General features: G+C 44.1%; 1 protein-coding gene across 6 annotated transcripts in view; it reads left to right on the forward strand.

The window, feature by feature from the left end:
• Nucleotides 1-27,170, forward strand: part of TUBGCP2 (tubulin gamma complex component 2) — a 38,407-nt gene that overhangs the window by 8,901 nt on the left and 2,336 nt on the right. For 3 of the 6 annotated variants that reach the window (XM_075109696.1, XM_075109698.1, XM_075109697.1), the window contains exons 5-17: nucleotides 1,183-1,342; nucleotides 2,760-2,967; nucleotides 4,038-4,237; nucleotides 6,007-6,196; nucleotides 7,118-7,263; nucleotides 7,930-8,110; nucleotides 9,903-10,083; nucleotides 10,763-10,935; nucleotides 12,325-12,453; nucleotides 13,761-13,881; nucleotides 20,918-21,061; nucleotides 21,648-21,812; nucleotides 22,647-22,810. In XM_075109696.1, the coding sequence (XP_074965797.1) occupies nucleotides 1,183-1,342; nucleotides 2,760-2,967; nucleotides 4,038-4,237; nucleotides 6,007-6,196; nucleotides 7,118-7,263; nucleotides 7,930-8,110; nucleotides 9,903-10,083; nucleotides 10,763-10,935; nucleotides 12,325-12,453; nucleotides 13,761-13,881; nucleotides 20,918-21,061; nucleotides 21,648-21,812; nucleotides 22,647-22,810 (2,162 nt within the window). The remainder of the gene's footprint in view (nucleotides 1-1,182; nucleotides 1,343-2,759; nucleotides 2,968-4,037; nucleotides 4,238-6,006; nucleotides 6,197-7,117; nucleotides 7,264-7,929; nucleotides 8,111-9,902; nucleotides 10,084-10,762; nucleotides 10,936-12,324; nucleotides 12,454-13,760; nucleotides 13,882-20,917; nucleotides 21,062-21,647; nucleotides 21,813-22,646; nucleotides 22,811-27,170) is intronic. The other 3 variants (XM_075109699.1, XM_075109700.1, XM_075109701.1) reach the window with 3 other exon arrangements.

A 27,170-nucleotide genomic window follows, 5' to 3' on the forward strand; every position in this document is an offset into this window, starting at 1 on the left:
CCTGTCCTGTTTCTGTTAGGGGAGCAGAGGAAGTTGAGGTCCTTGTAGCAGATCACACATAGACAGCATAAGTAGGAGTGTAGCGTTGCTTTGGAGTGCCTCCCTGATCTGAGGACATTGTACTGGTGTTATGCCAGCAGCGAGGCTGCAACAAACATGCCTGGAGCCAGTGCTACTTGGAGGAGTGGTCCCACAGCTGATGCTTGTTTGAAGGATTTCAAGACCCAGCACTGGGCAGCTCTGAGAATATGAAAAATGGCCGGGGCCAGCCAGAGTGTGCATCAACTACCTCTCACATGCAAAAGCACCATTCTTTAAGATGCAAAGGTCACACATAGGTTTGCTTCCTTCCCAGGTTCCTCTCTCCTCTGAGACCTCCTATGAGAGGAACATAAAATCGCCATGTGCATATCCCATTTCACATACACATCTCTGGAGCTTAAGAAACGGCATTCATAAGCACATGCCCTGTGTTTGTGCGCTTGGGACTCCAAATGGTCATGTAAGTTGTACGCCTCACAGACCTCTCCAGCTGATGAGTAATCTTGCAGTCCATTTATTTTAGTGTCAGAGACCCAGAACCAGGCGGGGGGAAAGTCTTTCGGTCTTTAAGAGCTCAATTCCTTTGCTGACTCCTATTCAGAGTAAAAACCAGTCATTTTCCAGCTATCTATAGCTGGATTATTTAGATTGCATTTGGCACGCAACTGCTTAGTGGGCACTGTGCAGAAACCGAGTTCAGAGCTGTTCGTTAGCCTACCTGCTATACCTGCCCCTTGAGTAGGATGTTACTGCCTACTGCTTCTGGGAGGAGTTTGCTGCCTTTCACATGGTGCGCTTTGCAAACTGGTAAGCTGCCAGGTGGTTGTGCATGTCCCTGTTCTGCTCCCCTATGTGTGCCCTAGCACCCAGGCTGGTGGGGGTGTGTGCAGAAAGGCGTTACTTGATGTACCCTCCAATAAAAAGAAGGCCAACTGTATAAAAAATCACCTGTGCAGCACTGAGACCAACAGACTAGATGGTATTGGGAGACCACATCTTACACTGTGCTACTGAAACGTCAGCTATTCAACTTTCTGTTCTCAAGTTATCAGTTTACAGTAAATTGCTGCTTAAAATAAAAATTTCTTGGACTTCTGGAGATCTCTTTTTCTCCCTCCTCTCTCTCTCTTCTCCCAACAGCCTCTTGAGCTTACACGAAAAATGCTCCGAGATAAGCAGAACAAGAAGAATTCTGGTCAGCCCATTCCGGTATTTCCATCCTGGGTGTATGAGAGACCTGCACTTATTGGCGATTTCTTAACTGGCAGCAGTTTAAGCACTGACACAACAGTACCTATAGGTATGTGATATGAAGGGAAAATTGCATTAACTTTTTATGTTTTGTACTTGTTCAGAAGTGCCATTCAGATTTCATGGCACTCAGGATGAAAGCAAAACTTGACACTCTGCAGATGAAGAGCAGGGTTCAGAAAAAAAAAAACCAAACCAAAACCCAAACTTAATTTCTTCACAGTGTTTCTCCTGTGCTGAATTCCAGCCCCACTGTTGATCCATGGGATCTTATCTGTTTTGAGTTTCGCTTTTTCTCTCTTGAGTCACAGTCTCCATAAAATTCTACTGTAGGAGTATCACATCTGTATTCTCAGCTGAAAAATCTGTAGTCATACCTGACAAAGGAGTATTCATCAATCCACCCAGCTCAATATCCTCTCCAGTAAGACTATAACAATGTCTCTGATTTGCTGTCTCTCCTCGCCAGAGCAGCAGGGGACTAATCTCTCCCTGTTGTATTCTACCTTTAGGCTGAGCTATGTATGGCTTCTTATTGATAAATTAGATTGAAGAACTTTTTTTGGAAGAGAACAGCTGAATTACAGTCATGTTTCCATTCCCCAGAACTGTGGAGGCTCCTATAAGAATCTTGTATCTTCATCCTGATGTGGATTTAGGCTGCGTCTAAGGGGCCATGAAAACATTCTTGGAGGTGCCCTTAAATAGCTTATCTACCCATGCATTTCTGCTGGGGTCTTTTGGGATGTGCTATGAGGGCATGTTCCTAGGAAGTTCAGAACCATTTGTTCTCTCACATACAATCCTACAAATGGAGAGGGATTGTTGCCTTATTTAATGAGATAAGCTTTGCTGTACTTAGTATTGTAGCCACTCTGTTCCCTGACCTTCTGATGCACTTGATTATATTTCAGGTTGAGTCCTTTATGCTTCTTTGCAGCTGGTTTGTAGTTGACTGCACCATTCCAATACCCTACAGTTTGTAGTTCACCTGCAGTGTTTGCTGGGCTAGCATTTCTTTGTGTCTGCGTTTGAACTGTTTTCTTGATCTTTGAATATTTCAGGGGAGGGAAGGTAGGGGGAGTTGTTGATAAAGTTGGAGCTCCTCGGGTCCAGTGTAACCAAACCCTTTTGGGTGGAAGGATCAGCGGATCAGCAGCACAAGCTGTGGGTGATGTTTTCTTGGCCACAGATGTCAGATGTATAGCCACATCTGCTTGGTTTGCTTTGGGTATAAATGAGCTTTCCTGGAAAGCAAGGTAGAGGATTTTGGAGTTGACCCTAACTCAGTTTTATTTCTCTGTATCTTGATTCAGCTTTGTGTGATCTTCCGTCATTCTCTTTGAATGGTAGTATGTCTTCCTTTCAAGTTTCAGGTACTAGATTGAAATGATGTGAATGGACAATCAGGTAGTACTATTGCATCTTCTGTTTGTGCTCTTCTTTTGTCTTCTCTTTGAAAACAGGTACTTTGCCATTAGCCTCCCAAGAATCCATGATTGTGGAGGACTTGCTGTACGTCCTGATTGGTGTGGATGGAAGATACATCACAGCACAGCCTCTCATTGGGAGGCAGAACCGAGCGTTTTCAGTTGATCCGAACCTGGACTTGTCCATCAAAGAGCTGGTGACCAGGATTCTTCCTGTAGCAGCAAGTTACTCTGCTGTCACCAGGTACTAAGCTGACTTTTGTCAGAGGAGGATGTTCTCCTTTGAGCATCAGGTTGTAGAACAGAGAATCTGTCAATGTGCAAATGTTTACTTCCAAGCTTAGTTTAAACCTATGGGGCTATAAAATAAGAATGACAATGTCTTTGAATTGGTTTTAGCTACATTTCTTTTTGCTGGGTTTCTCCTCTGTGCTGCCAGTTCACTTTTTCACTCACCTCACCTTCACGTTGTCCAAAGTTGTTCTCAGTACATTCAGGCAAAGTGCAAATAGGATATGTCTGCTTGTTCTGGCTTGTTTCTTCCCACTCTGCTCTGAATTTCTCCATGTGTCCTGCTTTTTGCTCTCCTTTGGGCATCCAGGACTGAGACAGTGCTTGTGAGCTTCTGAGCAGGAGAACCTACTGCTGCCTACTTTCTGGTAGCTACCTTAATAATTGTTAAAAGGTCTTAGTATAAAGTACTGTACTAACAGCAGATGTTTGTTATGTAGATGTCTGCATTTGATTCAAAGTCCCTAAAAGATCAGCAAAGAGAAATAAGCATTTTTAGGATGTGATTCATCCAATGTCTTTTACTTGTCTCATTCCAGATGGCATGACTTGTGTTCAGAAGCGTCTGTCTCTCTCCACTAACCTGTGTGGAGCCATGTAAATCTGGACAGATGAACCCCTTCTGTGGTGTTGGAAGCTAGCAACAGTGCTTTCCCCACATTCCTGGGTGCACATTGCTTCATTTTGACATCTTTTCCTGTCCTCTAATCTGTTGCTTATGCAAAGACAGTCACCTTGGAAATACTGGCTCTCACTTTTTACATAGTGGTATTGCAAGTAATTCTCATTCCCCTGCAGTTTGAGAGGAAACATCTTCCCACAGCTTTCAGTACTAGGAAATGTGGAAATGGAAAACACGCAGGGGGACACAGAGTAAATGTAGAACCTGAAACCCTAGCTGAAGACTGGTGCACTTTCCAACACATGATCTACTCCTGTGCTTGTACAGTGTCCTGAAGATAAAATTCCTGAAAATGAAAGAAGGTGCCTTGCCTGAAAGAGTTTTCATTTTGCTTTTTACAGGTTTATAGAGGAGAAGTCTTCCTTTGAGTATGGACAGGTAAATCATGCTCTGGCTGCTGCTATGCGAACTCTAATCAAGGAATACATGATACTAATTACCCAGTTGGAACATCTTCAGAGGCAGGGACTTCTGTCACTGCAGAAACTCTGGTTTTATATCCAGCCCACAATGAGGACCCTGGAGATTCTTGCTTCACTTGGTAAGTTTCAAAAATTCAGTCATTAAATTTTGACAGGTGCATGACAGTGCCTTCTGAAAACTGTAAGGAGTAGCAATAGAGGCAGGGCATGAATAATTTAAATTTTATGTTATATTAAAGAAGAAAGCCAAGAGGAATTGTACTTGTCAGAGCACTTCTCTTTTTGAGCAGTGGGCTCTAGGGCTGAATCTACCCTTTGGAGCTGTCATCAGGCAAGTCCGTGCCTTTTGCCTTCACAGCTCATGCCCTTTGGATCAGTTGTTTCCACCACTGCTGTCTCTACTCAACTTCTTTCCAAATGCCTCTCCAACTGTGTGTGGTTGTTTAACAACAAACCAATTCAACGGGAAGGAACCACTGGCAGTTTCTAGTCCAACCCTTTGCTCACAGCTACAGCAGGTTGCTCAGGGCCATGTCCAGGCAAGTCTGGACAATTCCCAGTGACGGTGATCCCCCACCATTGTGAGGCCTTTCCCATGACTTCACCACCCCTTATTGTGAACATTTCTTTCTGCATTTACAACTGGAATTTCTCTTCTTGTAACTTCTGCCCTTCCGATATTGTCATTGTGGTCCTCCAAGAGGAGTCTCATGCCATCTCCTCTAGAACCATCTGTTGGATAGTGAAGGAATGACATTCGACAACTCCCAGCTTCATCTCTGCTCTCGGCTAACAAGCCCAGCTCCCTGAGGCTCTCCTTGTATGCCCTGGGCACCAGCCCCCCACCATCTTATCAACCTCTGCTGGACTCCTCATTTTGTCATTCATATTAGGGACTCCAAACTGAACACCATGTTCCAGGTGTGGCTTCACAAGTGCTGGGCAGAGGGAAATAATTGCTGGCAGTGCAGCACTGGGTGCAGCTGGCGTTCATCACTGCAAGGACATGCAGCGTATCCACGATCAACTGGTTGTCCACCAGGACCCCCTGGTTGTCCTCTGCGTGTTGCTCCTCAGCCAGCCAGTCCCAGCCTGTGCTGTTGCATGAGGTTTTTTGTCACAGATGTAGTTACCTCAATAATTTTGGTTAAACTCTTTGGCATGAGAATACTTGTACGTTTCTCTCTACTCAGCCTGGTGAATTTATCTGGTCGTAAATATCTGTTCTGTTTACAGTCTGGAATTGGGTGATCCCTCTTGGCATGCATGTTTCCCGAAATTTTCAGGTTTTTTTGGAACACAGCAGTTAGCCAACTACATTAAGGTTTACTTTGATCCAAAACTCATGGCAGTACTGTATTCCTCTGTCCCTACATCCCTTTTGTGATGGTAAAGTACATATTTCTGTATCAACCTACCTAAATCCTGGTGTTCGAGTTTTGTGCATGGCTACCTCAGTGTTACAGTTGAGAACAGAAGTGTTTTTGAGATCAGAGGTTTCTCAAGCAAGCTACTGAAATATGTTTCTTCCATTACTGCCTGGAAAGTGGATCTCTGTACATGTTCCCCTTGGTGTAGGAGGCTTTTGGACCCTAAGCCACTATGTACCTGAGTTCAATTCTCCTTCCATGCATGGTTGGGTTTGGTTATTGCTTTTTTAGTTTATGGATCATTTGGGTTTCCATTTCAGGACATTTCAGGATGTAAGCTTTCGGTTGCATGGTGGAACGGCCTTCCATCTTCACAGGAGGGGTCTGCAGCTGACATGGAGATCTGTGACTTAAGGCTGTCAGCTAATCAACTGCTAGCTTCATTGCGTTTAACAGCACAGCTTGTGCAATTAATCTGTGTCAGCCTTGTGTCTTATATCCATATTTTTAAATTTTAGCTACTTCTGTGGATAAAGGTGAGTGTATGGGAGGATCAACCCTGAGCTTACTCCATGACAAGACTTTCAATTACACGGGGGACAGCCAGGCCCAGGAGCTGTGCCTGTATTTAACCAAGGCAGCCAGCGTGCCTTATTTTGAAATTCTGGAGAAGTGGATATATCGAGGCATCATTAATGATCCATACAGGTAAAGAACAGTTAAAGAATGAAAATGAAATGCAAAAGTTAAGAAATACTGTTCAGGTCTTTGGCTTCTACATTTTTAGGCACCCATCCCTCTGCTCTGTAGAGCCTGCATAGCTTAGGGGCCTGGACCTCGCAGCGGTAGGTAGACAAGGCAGCACTGAAGGAAGGGGAGCTGCTGAGGCATGTTTAACTACATTTCTTATTTCACTCAGTGGTTATACAGTCAGAGACACTCTCACTTGCTCTCTTTTTCCAAATTCAAGGAAATTCTATGCAAAAGTCAGTAGCATAACAGTTCAAGCATGCAGTCCACTCCAATTCCACCTTACCGTGCCTGTTCCCCTTTAAGTATTTTCCTCTCACATCCTCATCCTCTTCATGACGGGGTGAGCCCTCTTCTCCTGGGGTACGAGCGTGATAATTCAGTGAATCTGTGTTAAATGTAGTCCACTAATATGCTAATCTGATATGAACTAACAAGACTCTGAAGTTTCTTGTATTTTGTAGAATCATTTGAAGCATTTCACTGTGTTTAATAGTTTATGCAGCATTTCTGTTTCCCATGTTTTTGGAATCCTAAGGTGGGCAAAACTCAAAATAGCTAAAATTAATGCCTCCCTGATGGTGAGAAGGCAGACAAAGGCCAGCTTCCTCACCTCTACAGCGACAACCAAATAATGTTTAGACGTGGTTTGTGAACTCTATAAAATTCTGTTTCTGTCGTAATTCATTGCAGATTAGTAGAAACACTCTGCATAATGCTTCTCCTCTTACTACAAATACAGATTAATTTCAGTTCTTGATTGGAATGTATTTTCATGAGACCTTATTTCTGATAGATCATATTACCAGTTTACAGGTCAAAAAAAAAAATTGTCATTGTACCACTTGCTGCTTCTAAACATCTACTTTAACTGTTCAGTGAGTTCATGGTGGAGGAACATGAGCTGCAGAAGGAGAAGATTCAGGAGGACTATAATGACAAGTATTGGGATCAAAGATATACTGTTGTTCAGCAACAGATACCCTCATTCTTGCAGAAAATGGCTGACAAAATACTAAGCACAGGTAGGTAAAGATATGCTTCTGATGTAAGAGGAATCTTGAGAAGCATTACCATTCTTTGTGCAAAGATAAAGTAAATGTCATTTTGTTTCCCAGTTTGTCAGGTAGTCTAGCTGAACTTCACAGAAGAATAGAAGAATCAGTTTTAAAAAGAACCCCAAATCCTATAAATAAAACAACACATGGGAAGGAGTCCAGCAGCAAGGGGAGCTGTCTTACTGCTGTTTCATGGGTACAGTTTTCTAGCAGCTAGCTAGATGGAGCTAGACAACTGAGGTTTGAACGTGCTGAGTTTTAATTTGGGTGTTTAAATGAAGCATGCAACCTGATGGCTTCTGTTCTTCTCTTCCATAAGTACAACACCCCCCCAAAAAAACCAACTATGAAGCACAGCACCAGATCTTCAAAGTTTCTGGCTATCTGCAGAGATGTTTTGCCACCACTGGGAAACAAAACCATTTCTAAATCTCTCCTTAAACGTAATACTAGGTGCCTAATATAAAATTCGGTATCATCTTTTGAAAGGTGTCTAAATCCTTTCCAGCTTTCAGTAGAACTTAGTATAAACATTTCACAGCATATCTTCTGTTTGAAGGTAGTGGTCTGAAAGTTTCCCTGTTGGATATACAGTAGGTATGAATATGGTTCATTCTTTCTTTTTGCTTCTAGGGAAATATTTAAATGTTGTGCGAGAATGTGGACGTGATGTTACCTGCCCTGTGGCTAAAGAGGTCATCTATACTTTAAAAGAGCGAGCCTATGTGGAACAAATAGAAAAAGCATATAACTATGCTAGCAAAGTTCTTCTGGATTTCCTAATGGAGGAGAAAGAGCTGGTGGCTCACCTAAGGTTTGATTTATTTTACTAAATGCATGTTAAATAGATTGGTTCTGATAGTGAACATATGTTTTTGAAGTTAGCTCTCTTTTCTTGGGATATTATTAATGTATTCTCTCTAGTTCCATTGGAAAGGTTGACCTGAAAAAATAAGATTTGGGTTTTTTTCCTGAAGGAAAAAAAAAAAGTGTAAAATCAGAGAAATGTTGTGTGGCAAGGACGTCTGGGGGTGTCTAGTCCCTCTTCCTTGGAAGGCTGCTGCCAAAACTAGGTCAGGGCAGCTGTGGCTTTGCCTAGCTCAGTCCCAAAACCCACCCTCAGGTATGGACATCCCCCACCTCTTGAGACAGGTGCATGTCACTCCCACCTGGGACAGGAGTTTCCTAATATCATCTGGTATGTTCAAGAAGAGTTTAGTGTGAATAAGAAATAGTTTGATATTAAGAATCTCACCGAATATATGCCGTGGTTATTGATCATGAAAACAGATAGCTGGAACAGAGTAAGTGTATTAGCTCCAAGTTCCAGTGCAGGGTTTTTCTTAATATTGTCCTATTTTAAAGTTCATTTTAATAACCTATATTTTGATTCTTGTAACACACTCAGCTGATAGCAAATGCAAATGTTTTCTAGCATGTGAACTCCAGCTTCCTTGTGTGAACCAAGCTTTTAGTTTATTGCTGTCTTCAGAAAATAGTAAAATCAGGAATCTTAAGTGTCCAGAAGACCAAGACAGCAAAAAATAGGTAGGAGATTGCAGTGGATAGCTGGTTGTATTACAGTTTGTAACTGGGCTGAGACCTGGTACCAGAGCTCCTACTTCAAACCAGCAACACAGTGTGAAGGAAAGTGGTCTGAGGTCCATGGGACAAACTTGGCAAGTGACTTGCACAAGAAGATGCCCACTGGGAGACGTAAGCTGGAGCAGTAATGGTAACTGAAGTGAATGTGCCTTGCAAGCCGGGTGGGATTACTTTGGCCCTGCTTTTTGCTAGGTCTGAAAAATCTTGTAGCCACAACAAAGGTGTCTGCTCCAGACCTGGGAACACTGTGGCTCCAGCAGAGAGAGGTTGTAGGAAGACCTAAAGATCCATGGTTCACTCCTTTGAAACAGATATGTGCCTTCCTGCCCTGTGAAGACCACCAGAGAACATGCCTTGTTTCATGAAAGGTTATGAGAGCTGTGTGAAACCTGCCAGTTGTTAAGGAGATTCTTCTTGCCTTTATGGCTGTTACCCCTCCAAGCCTTCTTTGTTTAATGGGACTGTTCAAAAGACACTGGCTTCCAAAGCTCCAGTGGCACATGTCCTCTGTTGGGTCTATCACAATGTAGTTTCAGATTAAGGTATTGCTCAGCATCTCCAGCTGGGGTTGATGTCTATGACCTCCTCGTCTTCAAAACAGGTGTCCTACTAGATCATTCTGCTGCTGTCCTGCATATAGGTAATCTGCTGGGGTGCAAGTGCAGCGGCAGTTAGTTGAGGAGGAAGCTACTGAGTTTCCAGTGCATGTGTGCGCTTTGAGGGCTGAAGTGGGATAGTTGTGATCAAACTCCTAGGGACCTGTGACAGATAACCACTTCTTAGTTAAGTGGGGGGAGAGGACATGCATGAAAGACTAGTCTTCAAATGGGTTATTTATGGCTGTGTGTTCTGTATGAAGAGGAACATTTTGTGATCAAATCACAAACATTTTGTGATTCAGCAGGCTGGCTGAATTGATTGCTTTTGTTCTTTTAAGTTTAATGTGGATTAACTTGGGCTTTAAAAAACATAATCAATTGTCCTTTCATTTTCTTGAGCAGATCTATAAAACACTATTTCCTGATGGATCAAGGGGACTTTTTTGTTCACTTCATGGATCTCACAGAAGAGGAACTTAAGAAGCCTGTGGATGACATCATAACTACAAGGCTAGAGGCTCTGCTTGAATTAGCCCTGCGAATGAGCACAGCCAACACAGATCCTTTCAAGGATGACTTAAAGGTAAGAATGTGTCTAAGCAGAAAGTAATTGAACTTGAGCAGAAGGCCTGCCGTGATTTGGGAAGATCTCTGTGCCTGTAAAAGCCTGCTGAATGTACAGTGAAGGAAAAGAGAATTGATGGCTGTTCTTCTGTAGACCTTCTCTGGGTTAAGTCCTCTCTCATCCAGACGAGCAACTGGAAGCACCTACCCTGGACGAGGGGCTGCGTTTTCTTTCTGGCATCTGAACGCAGAGAAGGTGCTTTTCAGTGCCCTCAGGGTGAGGTGGAAACAGTAGCGTGTGTCTCATGCTTATTGTCAGCTTGGGTGCTCACTTTGGAGTACAAGAAAGTACCTGATTAGAAGTCCTGCCTATTAATGATTGCGTGTTTTACAGATGTGAAGCAGTTCAGAGGCTGTGTCTGGGGAGCGTGAGATCTGAATAGACCTTACAGAGGCTGAGGGCAAGGCAAAGCAATCAGCAGAGTAGCGTGTTATATGCTGATTGTTAAACACTACAGCAACACTGCTCTGGTGTCTGCTGCTGCACTGTCCAGATTGTGCCATTCACTATTGCTTCCTAGGTTGGTCTGATGACTTGAGAGCGACACTGATAACTTTCACTTCTGCCACACATCTGTTGCTGCATAGTAGTTGTGAGTATCCTGTGGCTTCATTTTTTTCCTGATCTTCCTTTATAGATTGACTTGATGCCCCATGACCTCATTACACAGCTTTTGAGAGTATTGGCCATAGAAACGAAACAGGAGAAGGCAATTATCAGTGCAGATCCCACAGAGCTCACTCTCAGCGGTCTGGAAGCATTTTCATTTGACTACATTGTTAAGTGGCCTCTCTCCCTTATTATAAACAGGTAAAGTATCAATCCACTGAAGGAAAAAAAGGCAGAAGCTTTTGCGTGGGGTTGAAGCATGTTTCCACACAGCAAGGTACTGGAAAGCCTGTATTTCTGAAGTGACGTTGTAAGTTGCTGAGTAGTAGGAAGTGCTTTGGGGTTGTTGAGCCCTGCTTGCTCTACTTGTAGGCAATGGAATATGGATTATCTCTTCAGTAGAGCCCTACTAGACCATGTCTAAGGCATGCCTGGAAGGTCAAGCTTTCATTTTAAATGATGGGAAGACATAGATCAAAGGATGTTTTCTCAGCCTGGTCACTGGTTTTACTTGTGACTTGTTCACCCAGTTTTCATTTGTCTGGCTTTCTGAAGTATCTCCGCTGAGAATATGAACTCTCACAAGAGGGTTTCCATGCAAGAATCAAGCATTTCTCAAATGTGGAGAGCAGAAAGAAAAGAACTGCAATTTCTGGTATCCCTGGTTGCAAACTAGAAGGATACAGGCTGTTGCTGGAATAGCTATAGGAAGCTATTTTGCATTTGAGTTATGAGGGACTGAATGGTTCATTTTTCTTCAGGGATTTGCCCTGTTTCCCTGTAGAAACACTGGCGGAGCTGCTACATGAGCCAGGGCAAATGGGACAAGCAGTGTCACAGGAACAGGGCGACAGATGTTGAATTCTTAACTGCCAATGATTAGTTTGTCCTTTAATTTCCTCTTTAAAAAATCAGTTGACACAGTGGGACTTTTCTAATGATGTGATGCTTTTGAAATGATGTCTCTCTCTTTCCAGTTGAGTGTATTAGCTCTGATGGTAGCCATGGAAGTGAAAATATGACTTGGTATGGTCTCATGAACTGTATCGACTGGAGCTTTGTAGACACCTACACTGAAGTGTCTGAATGCAGACCTGAATCCAGTTCCTGAAGCTATAAATAAGCATCCCATCTGCTTCTGACAGTGCAGTGCTGGTGGGGTAATGCTGAGTGTAGCTTGGTTACAGCTTTTTCTTCATCTTTTTGGAGAATCATGGTGAATTGTTCTGGTGATCATAGCAGTCTTAGTGCAGTGGGTACATGACCACAGGCTTTTAGCCCTCTGTCCCAGCATCTGTGTGAGTGACCTTTCCGCAGGTAGCGCGACGGAATTGAAGGAGGAGGCTGGTGATGTAACCGCTGGCAGGAAACATGGAGGAGGGACTCCTTGGAGAGAGATTCTTTGGGATGGTTACAAACGTGATTTTTTTTCCTTGGTTCGAATTGTGTCAGTGCGGATCTGTGTGCATCTGAAGGCGTAAGGAACATATTGTGTAAAGTCTCTTTGCCTTTGAGCAGCCTCAGCCATCACAGCTTAGTCTGTCAATCAGAACAGGGCTTAATCCGGATGGGTTTCTCCTTTCTTTCCAGGAAAGCACTGACACGATACCAGATGCTTTTCAGACACATGTTCTATTGCAAACATGTGGAAAGACAGTTGTGCAACGTTTGGATCAGCAATAAAACAGCCAAGCAATTCTCCCTGCATTCAGCTAAGTGGTATGGCATTTTTTTCTGCTGGATCAGATGTGAAGTTTTGGTTTTCCTTCTTGCTAGTTAACTATGTTGTGACATGGATAAGATCATTTTGATGTGAAAAAGATCCTTATAAATTTCTTACAGGCTGAGAGAGGTCAAAATATAACGATTTGAGTTTCAATAAGAAGTGTCTGCTCAATAATCTTTGTACTGCTCAGCTTGTTCCTTTTTGTTGGCATGAAAAGGTTTCAGAAGTTGTGAAAAAGAAGAGATGGTCTTTAGGATTAGCTCATTATACACTGAACAGCTGAGGACATCTGTGCGCATACTGTCTTGGTTGCTACTTTAGCATCAGCAAGATTAGTAAGGATCCCAGTAGTTTAAAAGCAATATCCTTCTCTTCTGGTCAGGCCACTAGCAAGGACTTGTGACCTTCACACAGCTTGGCTAATGTTTGGGGTTGTGGTGTGATACAAATTAAATAAGGTAAAATTGGTGGGGTGTTTTCAGAGGAAATAATTCTGTCTTGTTCCACTTGTGAGGGTAGATTTTCACCTTCGGATTTGCACTCCAGGTGCTGGAGGCACCTGGTTGGAGCATGAGGCAGACCCCAGCATTGAGAGGTAGCATCTTCTGCCTTGCCAGTGGCACTTTCTTGTGACAAGGCGACCTCGTCTGCCTTGGCACTGACCTCAGACAACATGACTGTAGCTCTGGTTCTCCTGTAATTGTAGAGGTGTTAGTGGAAGAGCCCTGTGAGGGTCTCTAGTCCAGCATCCAGCTCACAGGACTACTGCGATCAGCAGGGGACAGGGCAGCTGTGGTTGAAAACCCCTAGGGTGGGTATCCCCCATCTCTATGGTGGTAGCAGGTGATTTGATTAAACATTTGGATCCCCTGAACATATTGATGCAAGGCATAGAATGTTTTTAAGCGTTCATTTAACAGATAAGGCTGTAAAGAAACACAAACCATTTATCTTGTTAAATTTTACCCTCCTAATGAATACATGTCGCACTAGATAGTTACATTAGTAAATTGCTTTAATATTTAATACTAAAATTTTAGTTGAATATAAGCAAATATTCAAAGTAATTGTCCAGTCTACAACAGGTTCGAAACTCGGACTCTAGTAATTGAGGGAAAGCCATTTGAATATGTGGAAAATAATCAGAGCTGGTTTGCATTAACTTTATAATCCCTCTCACACTGCAGCAGTGAGTTTGCTAGGACAGAAATATTTAGCTCTGCTTGACAGTGCAAGCCTGGTGGTAGTTCTCCATGGTATTTGCTAGCTCTAAGTCGTGTGGGTGTGATTTCTCCCCTAGGTTTGCTGGTGCTTTCACACTGCGGCAGCGGATGCTGAATTTTGTACAGAATATCCAGTATTACATGATGTTTGAAGTGATGGAGCCAACATGGCATATTCTTGAGAAGAACCTGAAGTTGGTGAGTATGTGTGCTTGAGAGAATTTGGAACAGAAGTCTTAAGTTAACAAATCTAATATAGGAAAAAATGCCTAATTTCAGTTACTGAAGGTGACTGTTAAACAGTTTGTTGGATATGCTTAAAGTATCTGGGAACTGTTCTTATCATACTGCAAAGAGTGCTGCTGTTCTACATCACCTTTCTGCTGCATGAGTCGTATATCCCTTTCCTCTGCTGTATCCACCTATCTATGCCCAGCTCATACTCTGCACCCTGTTATATAAAGGTGGTGTTCTGCTGAACATTGCCTTACACAGAAGAAAGAAAACTATGGAAAAGGCAGAAGGATGCAGGGTGCAAAGATCATAAACAGGTCCAGACATCTTCAGTTGATTCCTTGGCTGACTTACAGTGCTCTTAAAAGCCATGTCTGTGCTTTCTCTTCCATGAAGCTGCCAAGGACTGGCGTAGTCCTTAGATAGTTAGGCCTATCTCTTATAAAACAGGGCCTTCCTTATTCAGGTGGCTATTCTACATGTATATTTCCACTGCAGGTGGGCAAGGCTGGAGAGCTTTTCCACTCCAGTGGTATCATAGAATTGTTTAGGTTGGAAAAGACCTTTAGCTTCATCAAGTCCAACCATTAGCCCAACACTGCCAAATCCAGCACTAAACCATGTCCCTAAGTGCCACATCTGCACGTCTTTTAAATACCTCCAGGTATGGTGACTCAACCACTTCCCTGGGCAACCTGTTCCAATGCTTGATGTAATGCTCTGAGCTGTGGGATTTTCCAGGTGTGATACAGAATATTTCTGGTTCACTAATCCAAGTCAGTGACTTCCCCAGAAGTTAACTACTTGCCTTAAAAACCTGGAAGAATCAGTTTTTATCTCCTGATGGTCATGTGAGATGCTTTTGCTATCTCACAGAGGAACACATTCTCAGCTAATGTCCCACCTGCCTGTTTTAAACCAAGAATGAGAACTCTGACCTTTCAGAACAGTCTGTTCAAGAAGACCATAAAGGTCTTTGCATAACTGGTTTCATTCACATCAGATTTGTTGGTTCCATCCTTAACGACAGAGAAAAATATCTGTCACCAACAGATCAAGGGCTGTTCTCAGTCTGTCTAGAGCAAAACTGTCTCCGTCGTTTGTTTGTTGTTTTTTTAACCTGACTCTGGTAAAAATCTAGACATTCAGGGCATACAGACTTACTGTGCAAGTTCATTGGACAAGTGAAGGATGATTCTGGAGGACTGGTGGATCTAGTGAAAGCCACAGCAATGCTGCAAATACATGTTGTCTTCCTTGCCATCAACCTATGCCCATCCCATAGCTTCTTCATTCACTAGGACCATGTGCTGGAGCTGGGGCAATGGTTGCCTCACCTCCCAGCGCCAGTGGACCTGCCCGGCTTCTGTTGGTTTCTGGCATACAAACAAGTCTTTGTGGGAGGAAAAAGAGAGCAGAGATTGCTTCTTAGGTTACTTCTGTACTGCTATCTAAAACAAGGGCTGTCTGTTCCACATTAAATAGCAAATATCTCCATTGGGTCCCGTGTGGTGCTAACTTACAATCATTTTGTATTCTTACAGTTTCCAGTGTTTGCAACAGTCTGGGGAGGGCTGTACTGTAGCTGTTTTTATGGCATGAAGCTGCAGGGATGCATTGCATGGGCTGGGATATGTTGCAAAAGCCTGTGAAAGTGCCCGAAGGTACTAAGCTTGGTGGAGTAGCGTTGGAGGGCTTTGCCAAGTGAGGGAATCTGACCTGCTGCCATCTCCTCCATGCCAGGAGACAACTTGAGAATGACCTTAGGAAGGACTCTCCTTGAGTTTGTATGATGGTTGTCTTGGCATATGGCACTCGGCACAGGCAAGGGCCGTGCCAGGCAGTGAACTTGTGTTTAATTAGAGCAGATGATCAGTGATCCGTTCCTCAAGCTTGCTCATTCTGCAACATAACCTTTGTGATGTCATTTTCCTTGTCCCAACAGACACTGTGTTCCTCATGGTCCTTGTCAGCTTCCTTATCCACTGCTGTGTTGGAGCTGGTGTTAGGGTGCCCCAGCTACCGTGAGGGAACAGGAGGCAGATGTACATTACTTTATTATTCTTCCCTCTGGTAGTTGTCCTGTGATCAGATGCTTCTAGGTTGCACATCTTTTTCCTCTTGCACCGTGAAACACATTTATCTGATGTACCAAACAGCCCAACGCTACATCTACAATCTGCATTAAGTTGCAGCAACTCTCTTGGCAGCTCTCTGACGAGCCTTGTGAATCTTCAACATCAGCTGACCCTGTCTTAGTTTCTGCTATGTGTTTGGGAGCTGTTCTGGGGTTAGCTAACCACATTTTTTTATGCCCTGTCATACTTTTTCCTGGAGAATTCACAGGAGGTATCAGCTCTAGGATTGTAAGCGTCTCTGCATATTCTTAGTGAGGACTTCTGAACAGGAAGAGGTCACATGTCAAGCTCCTGGATGATCTGAGAGACATGTAGTTGCTTCTTAATTTCGTTTTAAGTTTAATACTGCAAAATGTAATACTTTACTTGAATTGAGGACTTCAACAAGTTATCCTGACCTGAATTCTTTAATACTGATTTCAGGTAGTACTTCTTTTCAGTCTCTGCTGATTCCAGATGTCCTAGAAGGGACTGTTAAATACAGTAGGCATGCAGTCTGTATTGATGGCATCTGCTCAGAAGAGACAATCTCCTGACTCCAGAGTTTTTGCAAAGACTTTCTGTCTGAAGATCCCTCTCTGCTTAGGCTTTCAGCCATTGAGTTTCTCTGCTCCTTCAGAGATATAGTGGTGGTGAAGCATTTTTTATTTTGGTTCCAAAATGGAATTTGCCAATTTATACTATTTCTCCAAGGAGCCTGTTCCCGAAACATCTATAGACCAAACCTTTTTGATACCCAAGTGGGCAGAATTTTTTCCCTTGCTATGGAACATCCTCTTTAGCCTGCCAGCGATGCTGAGATAGCAGGTATAATGTGACTTTGCTGGCACTGGTGAAACGCATTTCCATGGCTGTAGGGCACGAAGGAGATCTGTCCATGTCTTCGCAATATGCTGCTTCATTTCTGAAACCTTGAGGGCTGCTGCAACATTCTGTAGAGCATTTCTACCATTGCTCTGTACATTAAGGGCTTCTTCAAGTAATAGTGCAGTAGTAATGACTCAAAGGTGCCCATGATGTGAATATGTACACAAGTCGTCACTTGAAACTAAGAAAGTTTTTTGGCAAGTTAGCAACGTCTTTGAGATGTAATCACAGAATGGTAGGAGCTGGAAGGGACTTCTGGAGATCATCTTGTCCAACCCCCTGCTTGAGCATGTAGTCCTAGAGCAGGGGGCACAGGAACACATCCAGGCAGGTTTTGAATGTCTCTAGGGAAGGTACTCCACCACCTCTCTGGGCAGCCTGTGCCACTGCTCTGGCACCCACACAGGAAAGAAGTTTTTTCTCATAGTTAAGTGGAACTTCCAGTGTTCCAACTTGTGCCCATTGCCCCTTGTCCTGTCATTGGGCACCACTGAAAAGAGTCCAGTCCCATCCTCTTGACACCTGCCCTTCAGTTATTTGTAAGTATTGATAAGATCCCCCCTCAACCTTCTCTTCTCCAGGCTGAACAAACCCAGGTCTCTCAGCCTTTCCTCATAAGGGAGATGCTCCAGGCCCCTGATCATCTTGGTAGCTCTCCACTGGACATGCTCGAGCAGTTCCCTGTCCTTAAACTGGGAGGCCCAAAACTGGACACAGCACTCCAGATGTGGTCTCACTAGGGCAGAGCAGAGGGGGAGGATAACCTCTCTCCGTCTGCTGTCCACACTCCTTTTTATGCAGACCAGAATACCGTTGGCCTTCCTGGCCCCAAGGGCCCGGTGCTGGCTCAGGGTCACCTCGCTGCCCCCCAGCACCCCCAGGGCCTTCTCAGCAGAGCCGCTCTCCAGTAGTTCAGCCCCCAGCCTGTGCTGGTGTGGGGGGTTGTTCCTCCCCAGGGGCAGGACCTTGCACTGGCTCCTGTTGAATTCCCTGAGGTTCCCCTGAGCCCAGCTCCCCAGCCTGGCCAGGTCTCGCTGGATGGCAGCACAGCCTCTGGTGCATCAGCCGCTCCTCCCAGCTTGGTATCATCAGCGAACTTGCTGAGGGGATGCTCTGTCCCATCATCCAGGTCACTGATGAATATATAGAACAGGACTGGACCCAGCACAGACCCCTGGGGAACACCACTAGTGACAGGCGTCTAACCAGACTCTGCTCCATTGATCACAACCCTCTGAGCTCTGCTGTTCAGCCAGTTCTCAATCCACCTCACTCCCCACTCATCCAACCCACACTTCCTTAGCTTGCCTATGAGGGTGCTCTGGGAGACAGTGTCGAATGCCTTACTGAAGTCAAGATAGACAACATCCACTGCTCTCCCTCCATCGACCCAGCCAGTCATGCCATCATATGCTATCAGGTTGGTCAAGCACAATCTTCCCATAGTGAATCCATGTTGACTGTTTCTGATAACCTTCTTTTCCTCTCCATGCCTGGAGGTGACCTCCAGGATGAACTGCTCCATCCCCTTTCCAGGGACAGAGGTGAGGCTGACTGCCCTATCGTTCCCCAGGTCCTCCTTCTTGCCCTTTATGAAGATTGGAGTGACATTGGCTACCCTCCCATCCTTGGGCACCTCTCCTGTCCTCCATGACCTTTCAAAGATGATGGAGAGTGGCTTGGCAATAAAATCCGCTAGCTCCTTCAGCACTCATGGGTGCATCCCATTGGGTCCCATGGATTTGCAGGGATCCAGTTTGCCTAGGTGATCTCTGACCCAACCCTCTTCAACCAAGGGGAAGTCCTCCTTTCTCCAGATTTTCTTTCTCATGTCTGGGGGCTGGGATGCCTCAGGGCCAGCCTTAGCAGTGAAGACTGGAGCAAAGAAGGCATTCAGTAGCTCTGCCTTCTCTGCATCCTGTCTCACCAGGGCACCCACCTCGTTCAGCAGTGGGCCCACTGTATCCCCAGTCTTCCTTGTACTGCTGATGTATTTGAAGAAGCTCTTCTTGTTATCCTTGACATCCCTTGCCAGATTTAGTTCCAAGTGGGCCTTGGCCTTCCTCATTGCATCTCTGCAAACCCTGACAGCATTCTTATATTCCTCCCAAGTGGCCAGTCCCTTTTTCCACATACTGTGAACTTTCCTCTTCCATTTATGTTTCTCTAGAAGCTCTCTGCTCATCCATGCAGGTCTCATGGCTCCTCTGCTTGACTTCTTCCTCATAGGGATGGCACTGATCTTGAGCTTGGAGGAAGTGGTCCTTGAATACTGACAAGCTCTCATGGGTCCTCCTGCCTTCTAGAGCCCTAGCCCATGGGATTCCTCCAAGGAGGCCATTGAAGAGGTCAAAGTTGGCCCTCTTGAAGTCCAAGGTTGTAATCCTACTGTTGCCCTGCTTCTACCATGCAGGATCCTGAACTCCGCCATCTCATGGTCACTGCAGGCAAGGTTACCCCCAACTCTCACATCCTGAATCAGCCCTTCCTTGTTCATTAGTATAAGGTCGAGCAGCACATCTCGCCTTGTTGGCTTCTCCACCACCTACATCAAAAAGTTGTCCTTGGTGCTCTGCAGGAACCTTCTGGATTGTGCGTACTTTGCCATGTTGCTTTTCCAGCAAATATCAGGGTGGTTGAAGTCCCCCACGTAATCCAAATGTATGTTTGCCTCCCATCCTCATCAGTGTTCTTCAAGGCGTTTAAATCTCTGGGAGATGGAGCACGCCCTCCAACAGTGCCGGAGTAGGAAACGTCTGGCCATAGGCATTATTGTGATACATGCACCTGTGAGTCAAACACCTCAACACTGCCAGCTAAAGAAGCTGTTTCAGCAACCACTTTGTTATGCATTCCTTTGAAAGAGCTGCTTACCAAGGATAACATATCCCCAGCTACTAGGCAAAATCTTTCCTGATTTAAATAAAAACATCATTTATTTCCAAACAGAGGATGCAGAACCAGCTTTTTGACTTCCATAGCATACAGGCTGAGGTAGTTTTTTCCTTTCATTTGCATTTTAGGAGGGAAAAGGATGATCCTCACTGGTCTCATGTAGTACCTGATGCTGTTTTTCTTATTTGTCAGATTTCTCTCTTGTGCATTTCTACTTGAAGTTAAGGTGGTTTCTATCTAAAGATATAACTAGTACCTTCATCTTCACAACATCATTGTCTTCATCAACACAGCTAGCATCTTTATTGCATTAGAGAGCAGCTTTTACCCCTGTTCTGTACTAGTTGTTTAAAAGGCGATGGGGTGTTATTTTGGCATTGATCCTGATGGAACAGTGTGGATACCTTGACCGTTTTAGTCCTATGGTTCTTTCCTAAGCTTGACTTGTGTTCTCAGCTTCAGCACATCCCATAATTGTACAGAGTGAGAGGGGCTTTTTAATCTATCATTTAAAACTCGAGACTAGACCTGCCCATTGAAGTAGCAGAGCTGGACGAAAATCTTACAGAATCCTTGTAACACTGCATGTTCCTTATTGCACTCCTAAAACACATTTCTGAATAACTTGTATGTTTTAAGCCTTGTAAACTTACTGACATTTAGGGTTTTTTGATTTATTTTTCTGTTTTCTACTTACTATAGCTGACTTTACTGAGATTGTGAAGGTGGGAGTGGGCATGACAAGCAGATTTAAAGCAGAGGAAGTGCATGTTCATAAAGCAGATAACTCCATCCTGAGCCTCCTTTCCAGTGAAGGGTTTGGATGGTTAAAGAAAGTATAATTTGGTTGAGAAGGTGATGTGACCAATCAAAGGTAAAAAGCCTGTGAAGTGGTGTTGAGTGCAGTAATGCAAATACAGTCTCCATCTCAGGTTGTTTCTCAAAGCTGGAAGGTACGCGAGTAGTACCTCAACATGCCCTAGAGCATGTCTGAGAGGTCACTGCCTCCTGTCAGAGGCAGGATGCTGGATTAGGGCTTTGGTCCCATGCAGCACAGCAGTCCTGGTTTGGTTTTTCTGTGTTGTACTATCCTGTCACAGGCATCTAATATTGATGACGTCCTGAGCCACCACACAAGCTTCCTGGATAACTGCTTGAAGGACTGCATGCTAACCAACCCGGAGCTGCTGAAGATCTTCTCCAAGCTGATGTCTGTGTGTGTCATGTTCACAAACTGCATGCAGGTATGTACGGCCTCCCTGTGTTGACCATGCCACTGCCAGCTGGTCTGGGTGCCAGCCAGCTATGACAATCCCTTTTTTTCAACTCAACCCTTCTTGTCCTCGATGCATGTGGAAGAGCCTCTGTTCCTCCCACCAGCAGGCTTTAGATCTTGACTGCTCAAGACCCTCATCCTTTATCCCAAATAGTTTCTGTGGTTTCTCCCTCCACAAAACTCTCTATGCTGCTCTTTTTCAGTATTGGGATCAGGTTCATATGAACCGAATTACCTCTCTTCAGCCAGTCCTGCAGCAGAGTTTGAGGTGTAAGTTTGAGGCTCTGTAGTTTTTAGCATGCTCTTTTGAAGGTCGGGTGAGGACTGGTGATTGGACCCATGGAGACGGATCTCCATCTTAGGGAGCTCATTGCTTTAAAAAAGAACCACCTTCCTTTGGGTTTAGGGACCTTTTGTATTGTAAATTCAATCTCAGAGTTAGTTTTTATTGCAGTTAGCTAGCTGCAGGGCTAGCAGAACTGAGTCAGCCTCATGCTTTGCCATAATTGAAAAAATGGGATCTAACTATTTCTCCAACCTTCTGCCTTTCCAAGAGGTTCACCCAGAGCATGAAGCTGGATAATGAGTTGGACCGGCTCACCTTAGAACATGGCACAATGCTGGGCCCACCAACGGAGGAGGAGCGTGCTGAAGAGACTGCGAAGAAGAAGCTGACTAACAAGGTGGGACGCAGGATGGATAGCTGGGCCCTTTCCTCTGTGAGTGCTGCCTGGATTGCAGTCTGGTCAGGGTGGCTGTCCTACCTCTTGCAGATAGAACTTCTTAGTTCCTAGAGCACCTCTGACCCCAAAGGCAAAATATTTGCAGAATTGTGGCCATTTCTGAGGGCAGTGTGGAGTGCTGATGGTGTTCTCAAAGTCTGCTTTGAAGACCCTGTCTGCCACAACAGCCACTGCACTTGTTTTTAAGTTCTTAGTTGTATTTTTAGCTGTGCAGTGGGAACACACATACAAACTTCCTGCAACTCAAGAACTTTCTTATTTCCAGAACTAGTATTTTGTGATGGATGAGCCAATAATCTGTTGGGTGTGACTCTTTGCAGCCCATCCCTTTCATATCTGGGGTGTTTGTCTTGTCTATATTTCTCTATCTAGATGCACATGTACTAAACGATTTGTTTGGCATGCTCTGAAGTTAGCAGGCTGCCTCCTGTCCTGCTGAAAGCCCTTCTCTGGCACACAGCTGGTAGGGCCCATCACACTGCAAGGCAATCAGAGTGCTCCAGAGGTTACAGCCTGACTTAGGCAACACTCACTTTCTGCTTACTGGCTTTTCCTTGTTGAAAATAAATAATGTCAGCCCAGTTGAGGCTAACTCTACTGGGATCTACTCTGGGGTTCTCCCAGATAGGCACAGCAAGGTTTTTAACTACCAAGGAGATTATAACTGTTTTGAAAGATTTATTTTAGTGGCTGAGCAACCGTTACGGCAGTATTTTTGAGCAGGTTAGGAAATAGGGAAGGAGTAATAGCTTCTCTTTGGCAAGTGTGAGTCAGAAAACGTATGGGGCCACTATGCCTTTGTCTTGATAGCTTTTAGCAGAGCATGCCGACAACCTCCACCTGACATCTGGCTTCGAAGCAACGATCAACAAGTTTGATAGCAATTTCTCAACACATCTGCTGGACCTGTTGGACAAACTGAGCATTTACAGCACCAATGACTGTGAGCACAGCATGCTCAACATCATCTACAGGTAAGCCAGCAGTTTTATCTCTGTAACTCCCCTCCTGTGATTCCCAAATTCAACTCAGGAAGAGTAATTGCTGTTTATAACTGTGTGTCTGCCCCATCAACGAAGACACTGAAATCACAAGACATTTCAACCCAAGGCTTTTAAAAAAACCACATTCCTTTGAGTTATGTAAAATTTGTCTATTAATGTTGTAAATGTAATGGAAGTGTTATTTTTCTTGGGGGTTGCCTCACTGTGTAGACAGTGATTCCTTGAATACAGCATAAGTATTCCAGGATGAGAAAGCTGTGCAAGGGATTGATCATAAGTGGCTAATTTGTTTTAAGTTCATATCTTGTATTTATTTAAATAAGCATCCCTTAACATGTTTTTATTGTGGCCTCATCCATACTTAGCTCTACTCTACTTCTACTCTAGCTTCTTGGAAATCAAAATTCCTCCAGTAATACCTAAAAGTCAGACACACAAGATACGCTGTAGAAAGAGAGAGATCAGGAGATGTAGGTTTTGCTGCTAGGTTTATAACCTCTGTGTTTCTTTTTCAATAAAACGAGATGCACAAGGCCTTCTTTGGAATTATTAACGTTGTTACATATTAGTGTTGCTGGGCTTTTAAAGATCTGCATTATAGATTGGTGTAGCATGGAGGGACCTGCCCTGGTACTTCTAGCTTTGAAGAACCACAGGTAATGCTCTAGGAGCATTATCCCCAGCTGAATGCGTGTGCTGTGCAAGCAGAATGCTTCTCACTCTGATCCAGCTACCAGTGCTTTAGGAACAAAAACCACTGCAACTGCAACTATGGAGTTTACTGCTGGGAGCAGCTTTTAGTGTTTGTGGCTGGAATATGTTTTTCAAGAGTTAAGCAGCCATGAAACCTAGCAGCCTGCAGACTGGAGATATTCAGCTGAGGCATGCATATAACCACAGAATACAAAGGAAAAGCAAGGGTTGGGAGTTGGCCTCTCTTAATTCAAAGAGTCACCTTGGTGGAAGTCACATGTAAGAGCTGCTGGTCGCCAGCTGCCTCACACCTGGCAAAGACTGTAACACTTCAGAAATGCTGCTTGCAGACTGTAAGGCACATACGAAAACCAATGCATTTTAACAGTGACTTATTTTTTCCAGTGAAGAGGCAGGATATATATTGCGTATAGACATAATTTTAAGAGGCTAGGATTTTCATGAATATAAAATATTTCAACACCAACACTTTTTAAAGCGCTTGCTCTATGTCTGTAAGACTACTAGACACATTTGCACTTTTAGATGTGTGTGAGCCTAGAACATTTGTGACTTACCTTCTTTGTTGTTGCTGTTGGCTAGGGCACAGAAAACTAAGCCATCCTAAAAATCCATTAGTTTCTTCACGCTGTCTGTAAGCCAGTGTGTAGGCTTATTTTCATGTGTGAGCAATTGTAAACAGCTCCTACAGGACTAGGCGGAAATTAAGGTAATTTTTAGGTGTTGATTGTTTCCTTTCATCTTTTTCTGAGGAAAACCCTTGGTTTACCAAGGAGAATTCCCTACTTTTAAGGATGTTTGTCATCTGAAGTTGTAATGCTTTTCAATGGTAGATACGCTAGAATGAGTTGTCAGTGATACATAATTTTGTCCATAAATGTGCATGATAACTGGTTGATCACATACATTTTCTTTTTTCCCTTGATGCTGTAGGATTCGTGCCCCAACCCCTTTGATATTTAGTACAGAACAGAGTAGAACCTTATTTAGTTCTTTTTAACCACACAGGACTAAAGGGTACTTTGAGCTTTCTCCTAACTCTGCATTGTCCTGTTTTGGTTTGTTTTATTTAAGTGTAGTCTTATTGTCCTCTGCTTGGTTTCATCTTTGCGAACTGTACATTTTCATCCTTTAACTTAATCTTCAGGAGAACCATAAGAATATTAACCTGCAACCATTAAGTTCTGTTTGCTGCCCTTCTGTACCAGACATCTTTTATGGCTGACTGATAACCCTTACAGCTCTGTTCAGATGTGCTACACCTGAAAAGAGAGAGGGAAAAGTTGTCAGGAATGTTTTTTTGAAGCAGGTAGTTATCCTCTCCTCGTGCCATGTCTCTTGAAGTGTTCATTGTCCTTTTCTAACAGCATCTGACAGGGCTATCCAGGATTCCTGGTACTAGCCTTTGCAAACACTGTTTTGTGAAGTATTCCAGCAGGAGACTTCGCCTCCAGCTGTCCTTTACTTCTGAGAACTTCTGGACCAGCAACTACCATGGATTTACACAGCTCCTGGCCTCCTGTATTAGCATCTGCTGCTCTATCTGAGATGTGGTCATGCAGCTGACACCAAGGTTGAACTCTACAACCTGTCATCCCTGTTACCACGGGTGCTTCCAGGAGTGGAGTCTAACCTACCAGCTCCCACAACACTGTAGAGAATTATGTGTCTTGTCTTCTTCCTTGTAGGATTGTATTCCTTATTTAAGGAAGACAGGGATGCTCACAGGCATCTGAAAGGAAATGCAGTGCCACAGGACTGCTTCCTGCTCTGGTCTTCTGCTTCCATTCCTTGTCAGGGTAGGAGCTTATCTTCCTACCACCAGAACCGCCCTTGTTGGCTAATACTCAGTCACTGAAATGGGAGGGTAGGTGAGGACCCCTTCTCCACAGTCCTAATAACTCTGATTCACTCCCATCTCTGAAGTGACCACAGTCAGAGTTCTCCTCATCTTGGAAATTCTTCAAGGACTTTTTTTGTGGCTGTGAGTGGAGGCCCCAGCCATACAAGTGTTTGCTGTTCCTTTCAGGACTAACCAGGACAGCTAAGTCTCTGCAAATCCTTTTAGGAAGTGATGGTGCAGCTTATCAAGGCCTTCTGGACATCTTGTGTCAACCTTCATCTGCTTGGGCATCACTGTTTATCATCACTGGACTGTTGTAGATTGCAGGCAGGATCCATCTGTAGAAAAATTGGCAGGCCAAAGGGATTAAGCTTTTACAGTCCCCTTGCTGGCGTCACTCCTAGGTATCACAGAGTCAGGCTAGATGCAGGGATCAAGACCACAAGCAGTTGAGTCATCCAGGCAAGAACATTTACTTCTCCTCAGTGCTCCAGCACTGCCTCCTTCTTTATCAAGTGCTTACATTTTTATCATTACTAGTACAAGTTCTAACAGATGGGCTTTTTTTATGATGCTTCATCCAAGAGATCTTAATGGCAACTAACTCCGTGATCCAGCTGCTTGGACATCATTGCAGGTGGCGCAGGGCATGGCCAACACAGTGTTGAAGATGAAGTTGCCTGCTCTTTTAATAGAAGAGCATCATGACCTCACAGTCCTTGAGTCTTGTAAAGAATATGCGGAGATTGTCCCTGTGGTGCGATCACCCAGCTCAGTCTGAGGCTGGGGTTGGCTCTCATTTTACTCAAGAAGTGAACAAGGACAAGACCTCAACCGGTCTTTATACCTTCTGCAACAGCGGAAGTCCTGTGGCATTCCATCACACTTTATCACGTGTGATGCCAGACATTCATGTAAGGTCTTTTCTGTCAGTAACTCAGGTGGTGTCCTCCTTCCATCACTGCTCCCACACTTAACATGAGAGGTTCACCCTTTTTATCATTGCCTCCCCACCCTTGTGTCAACTTTATGCTTCTGCCAGGATGGCGGGACAAGCTGATGCTACACCATGGAGACTGGCTGTTTATCAGTTGGGGCCATGGTGCCATGGCCTGCAGCTGTCCTCCACCAGCTGCCTTTATGTTTCACAGACCACACACAAATGTTAGCTGTGGCAGGAGGAGACTTCTGAGCTGTGGAAGCTCTGGAGCCAATTCTTCCAAATATGGAGAGGTTGTTTTTTACAATGAGTACTTCCTTTTTCAGGAGGAAGGAGAAGTACGGTGATTCAGGCGGGTTGTGAGAAAACAAAATGCTTCAGTTAGTAGTTCACATTGAGAATGGTGACCAGCTGTTCAGAGGAGGATCAGAGTCCTTTGCCACTTGGTATTTCCATGCACCAGCTCTGGTCAGGCTGCTCACTAATGCTTTAAAGAGTGGAAGTCCCACAGTGAATGCCCATATGTGACGTTTAGCTCTCATTCAGTCTGTAGAGATTATTGGATTGAGTCCTGGACTCTATGGCAACAGGAACCCAAGAACCAGAGCAGAGACAGTTGCCATCTGAAATAACATATTTGACAGAGATGGAATAGCTTATAAGACTTACCAGTCTTTTCTTATAAATTATAACCTTCCTATATGACTGCTTTTCAAGGGTGATAGTCAACATGTAAGATAGATTACAAAATATCCCTTTTATTCATAATTCTGGTACTGTGCTTGTATTTATTTGATCCTGGTTAATATTTATCCAGTTTACAGTACTGAGTA

Source organism: Phalacrocorax aristotelis, chromosome 14, assembly GCF_949628215.1.
Source record: "Phalacrocorax aristotelis chromosome 14, bGulAri2.1, whole genome shotgun sequence".
NCBI lineage: Eukaryota > Metazoa > Chordata > Aves > Suliformes > Phalacrocoracidae > Phalacrocorax > Phalacrocorax aristotelis.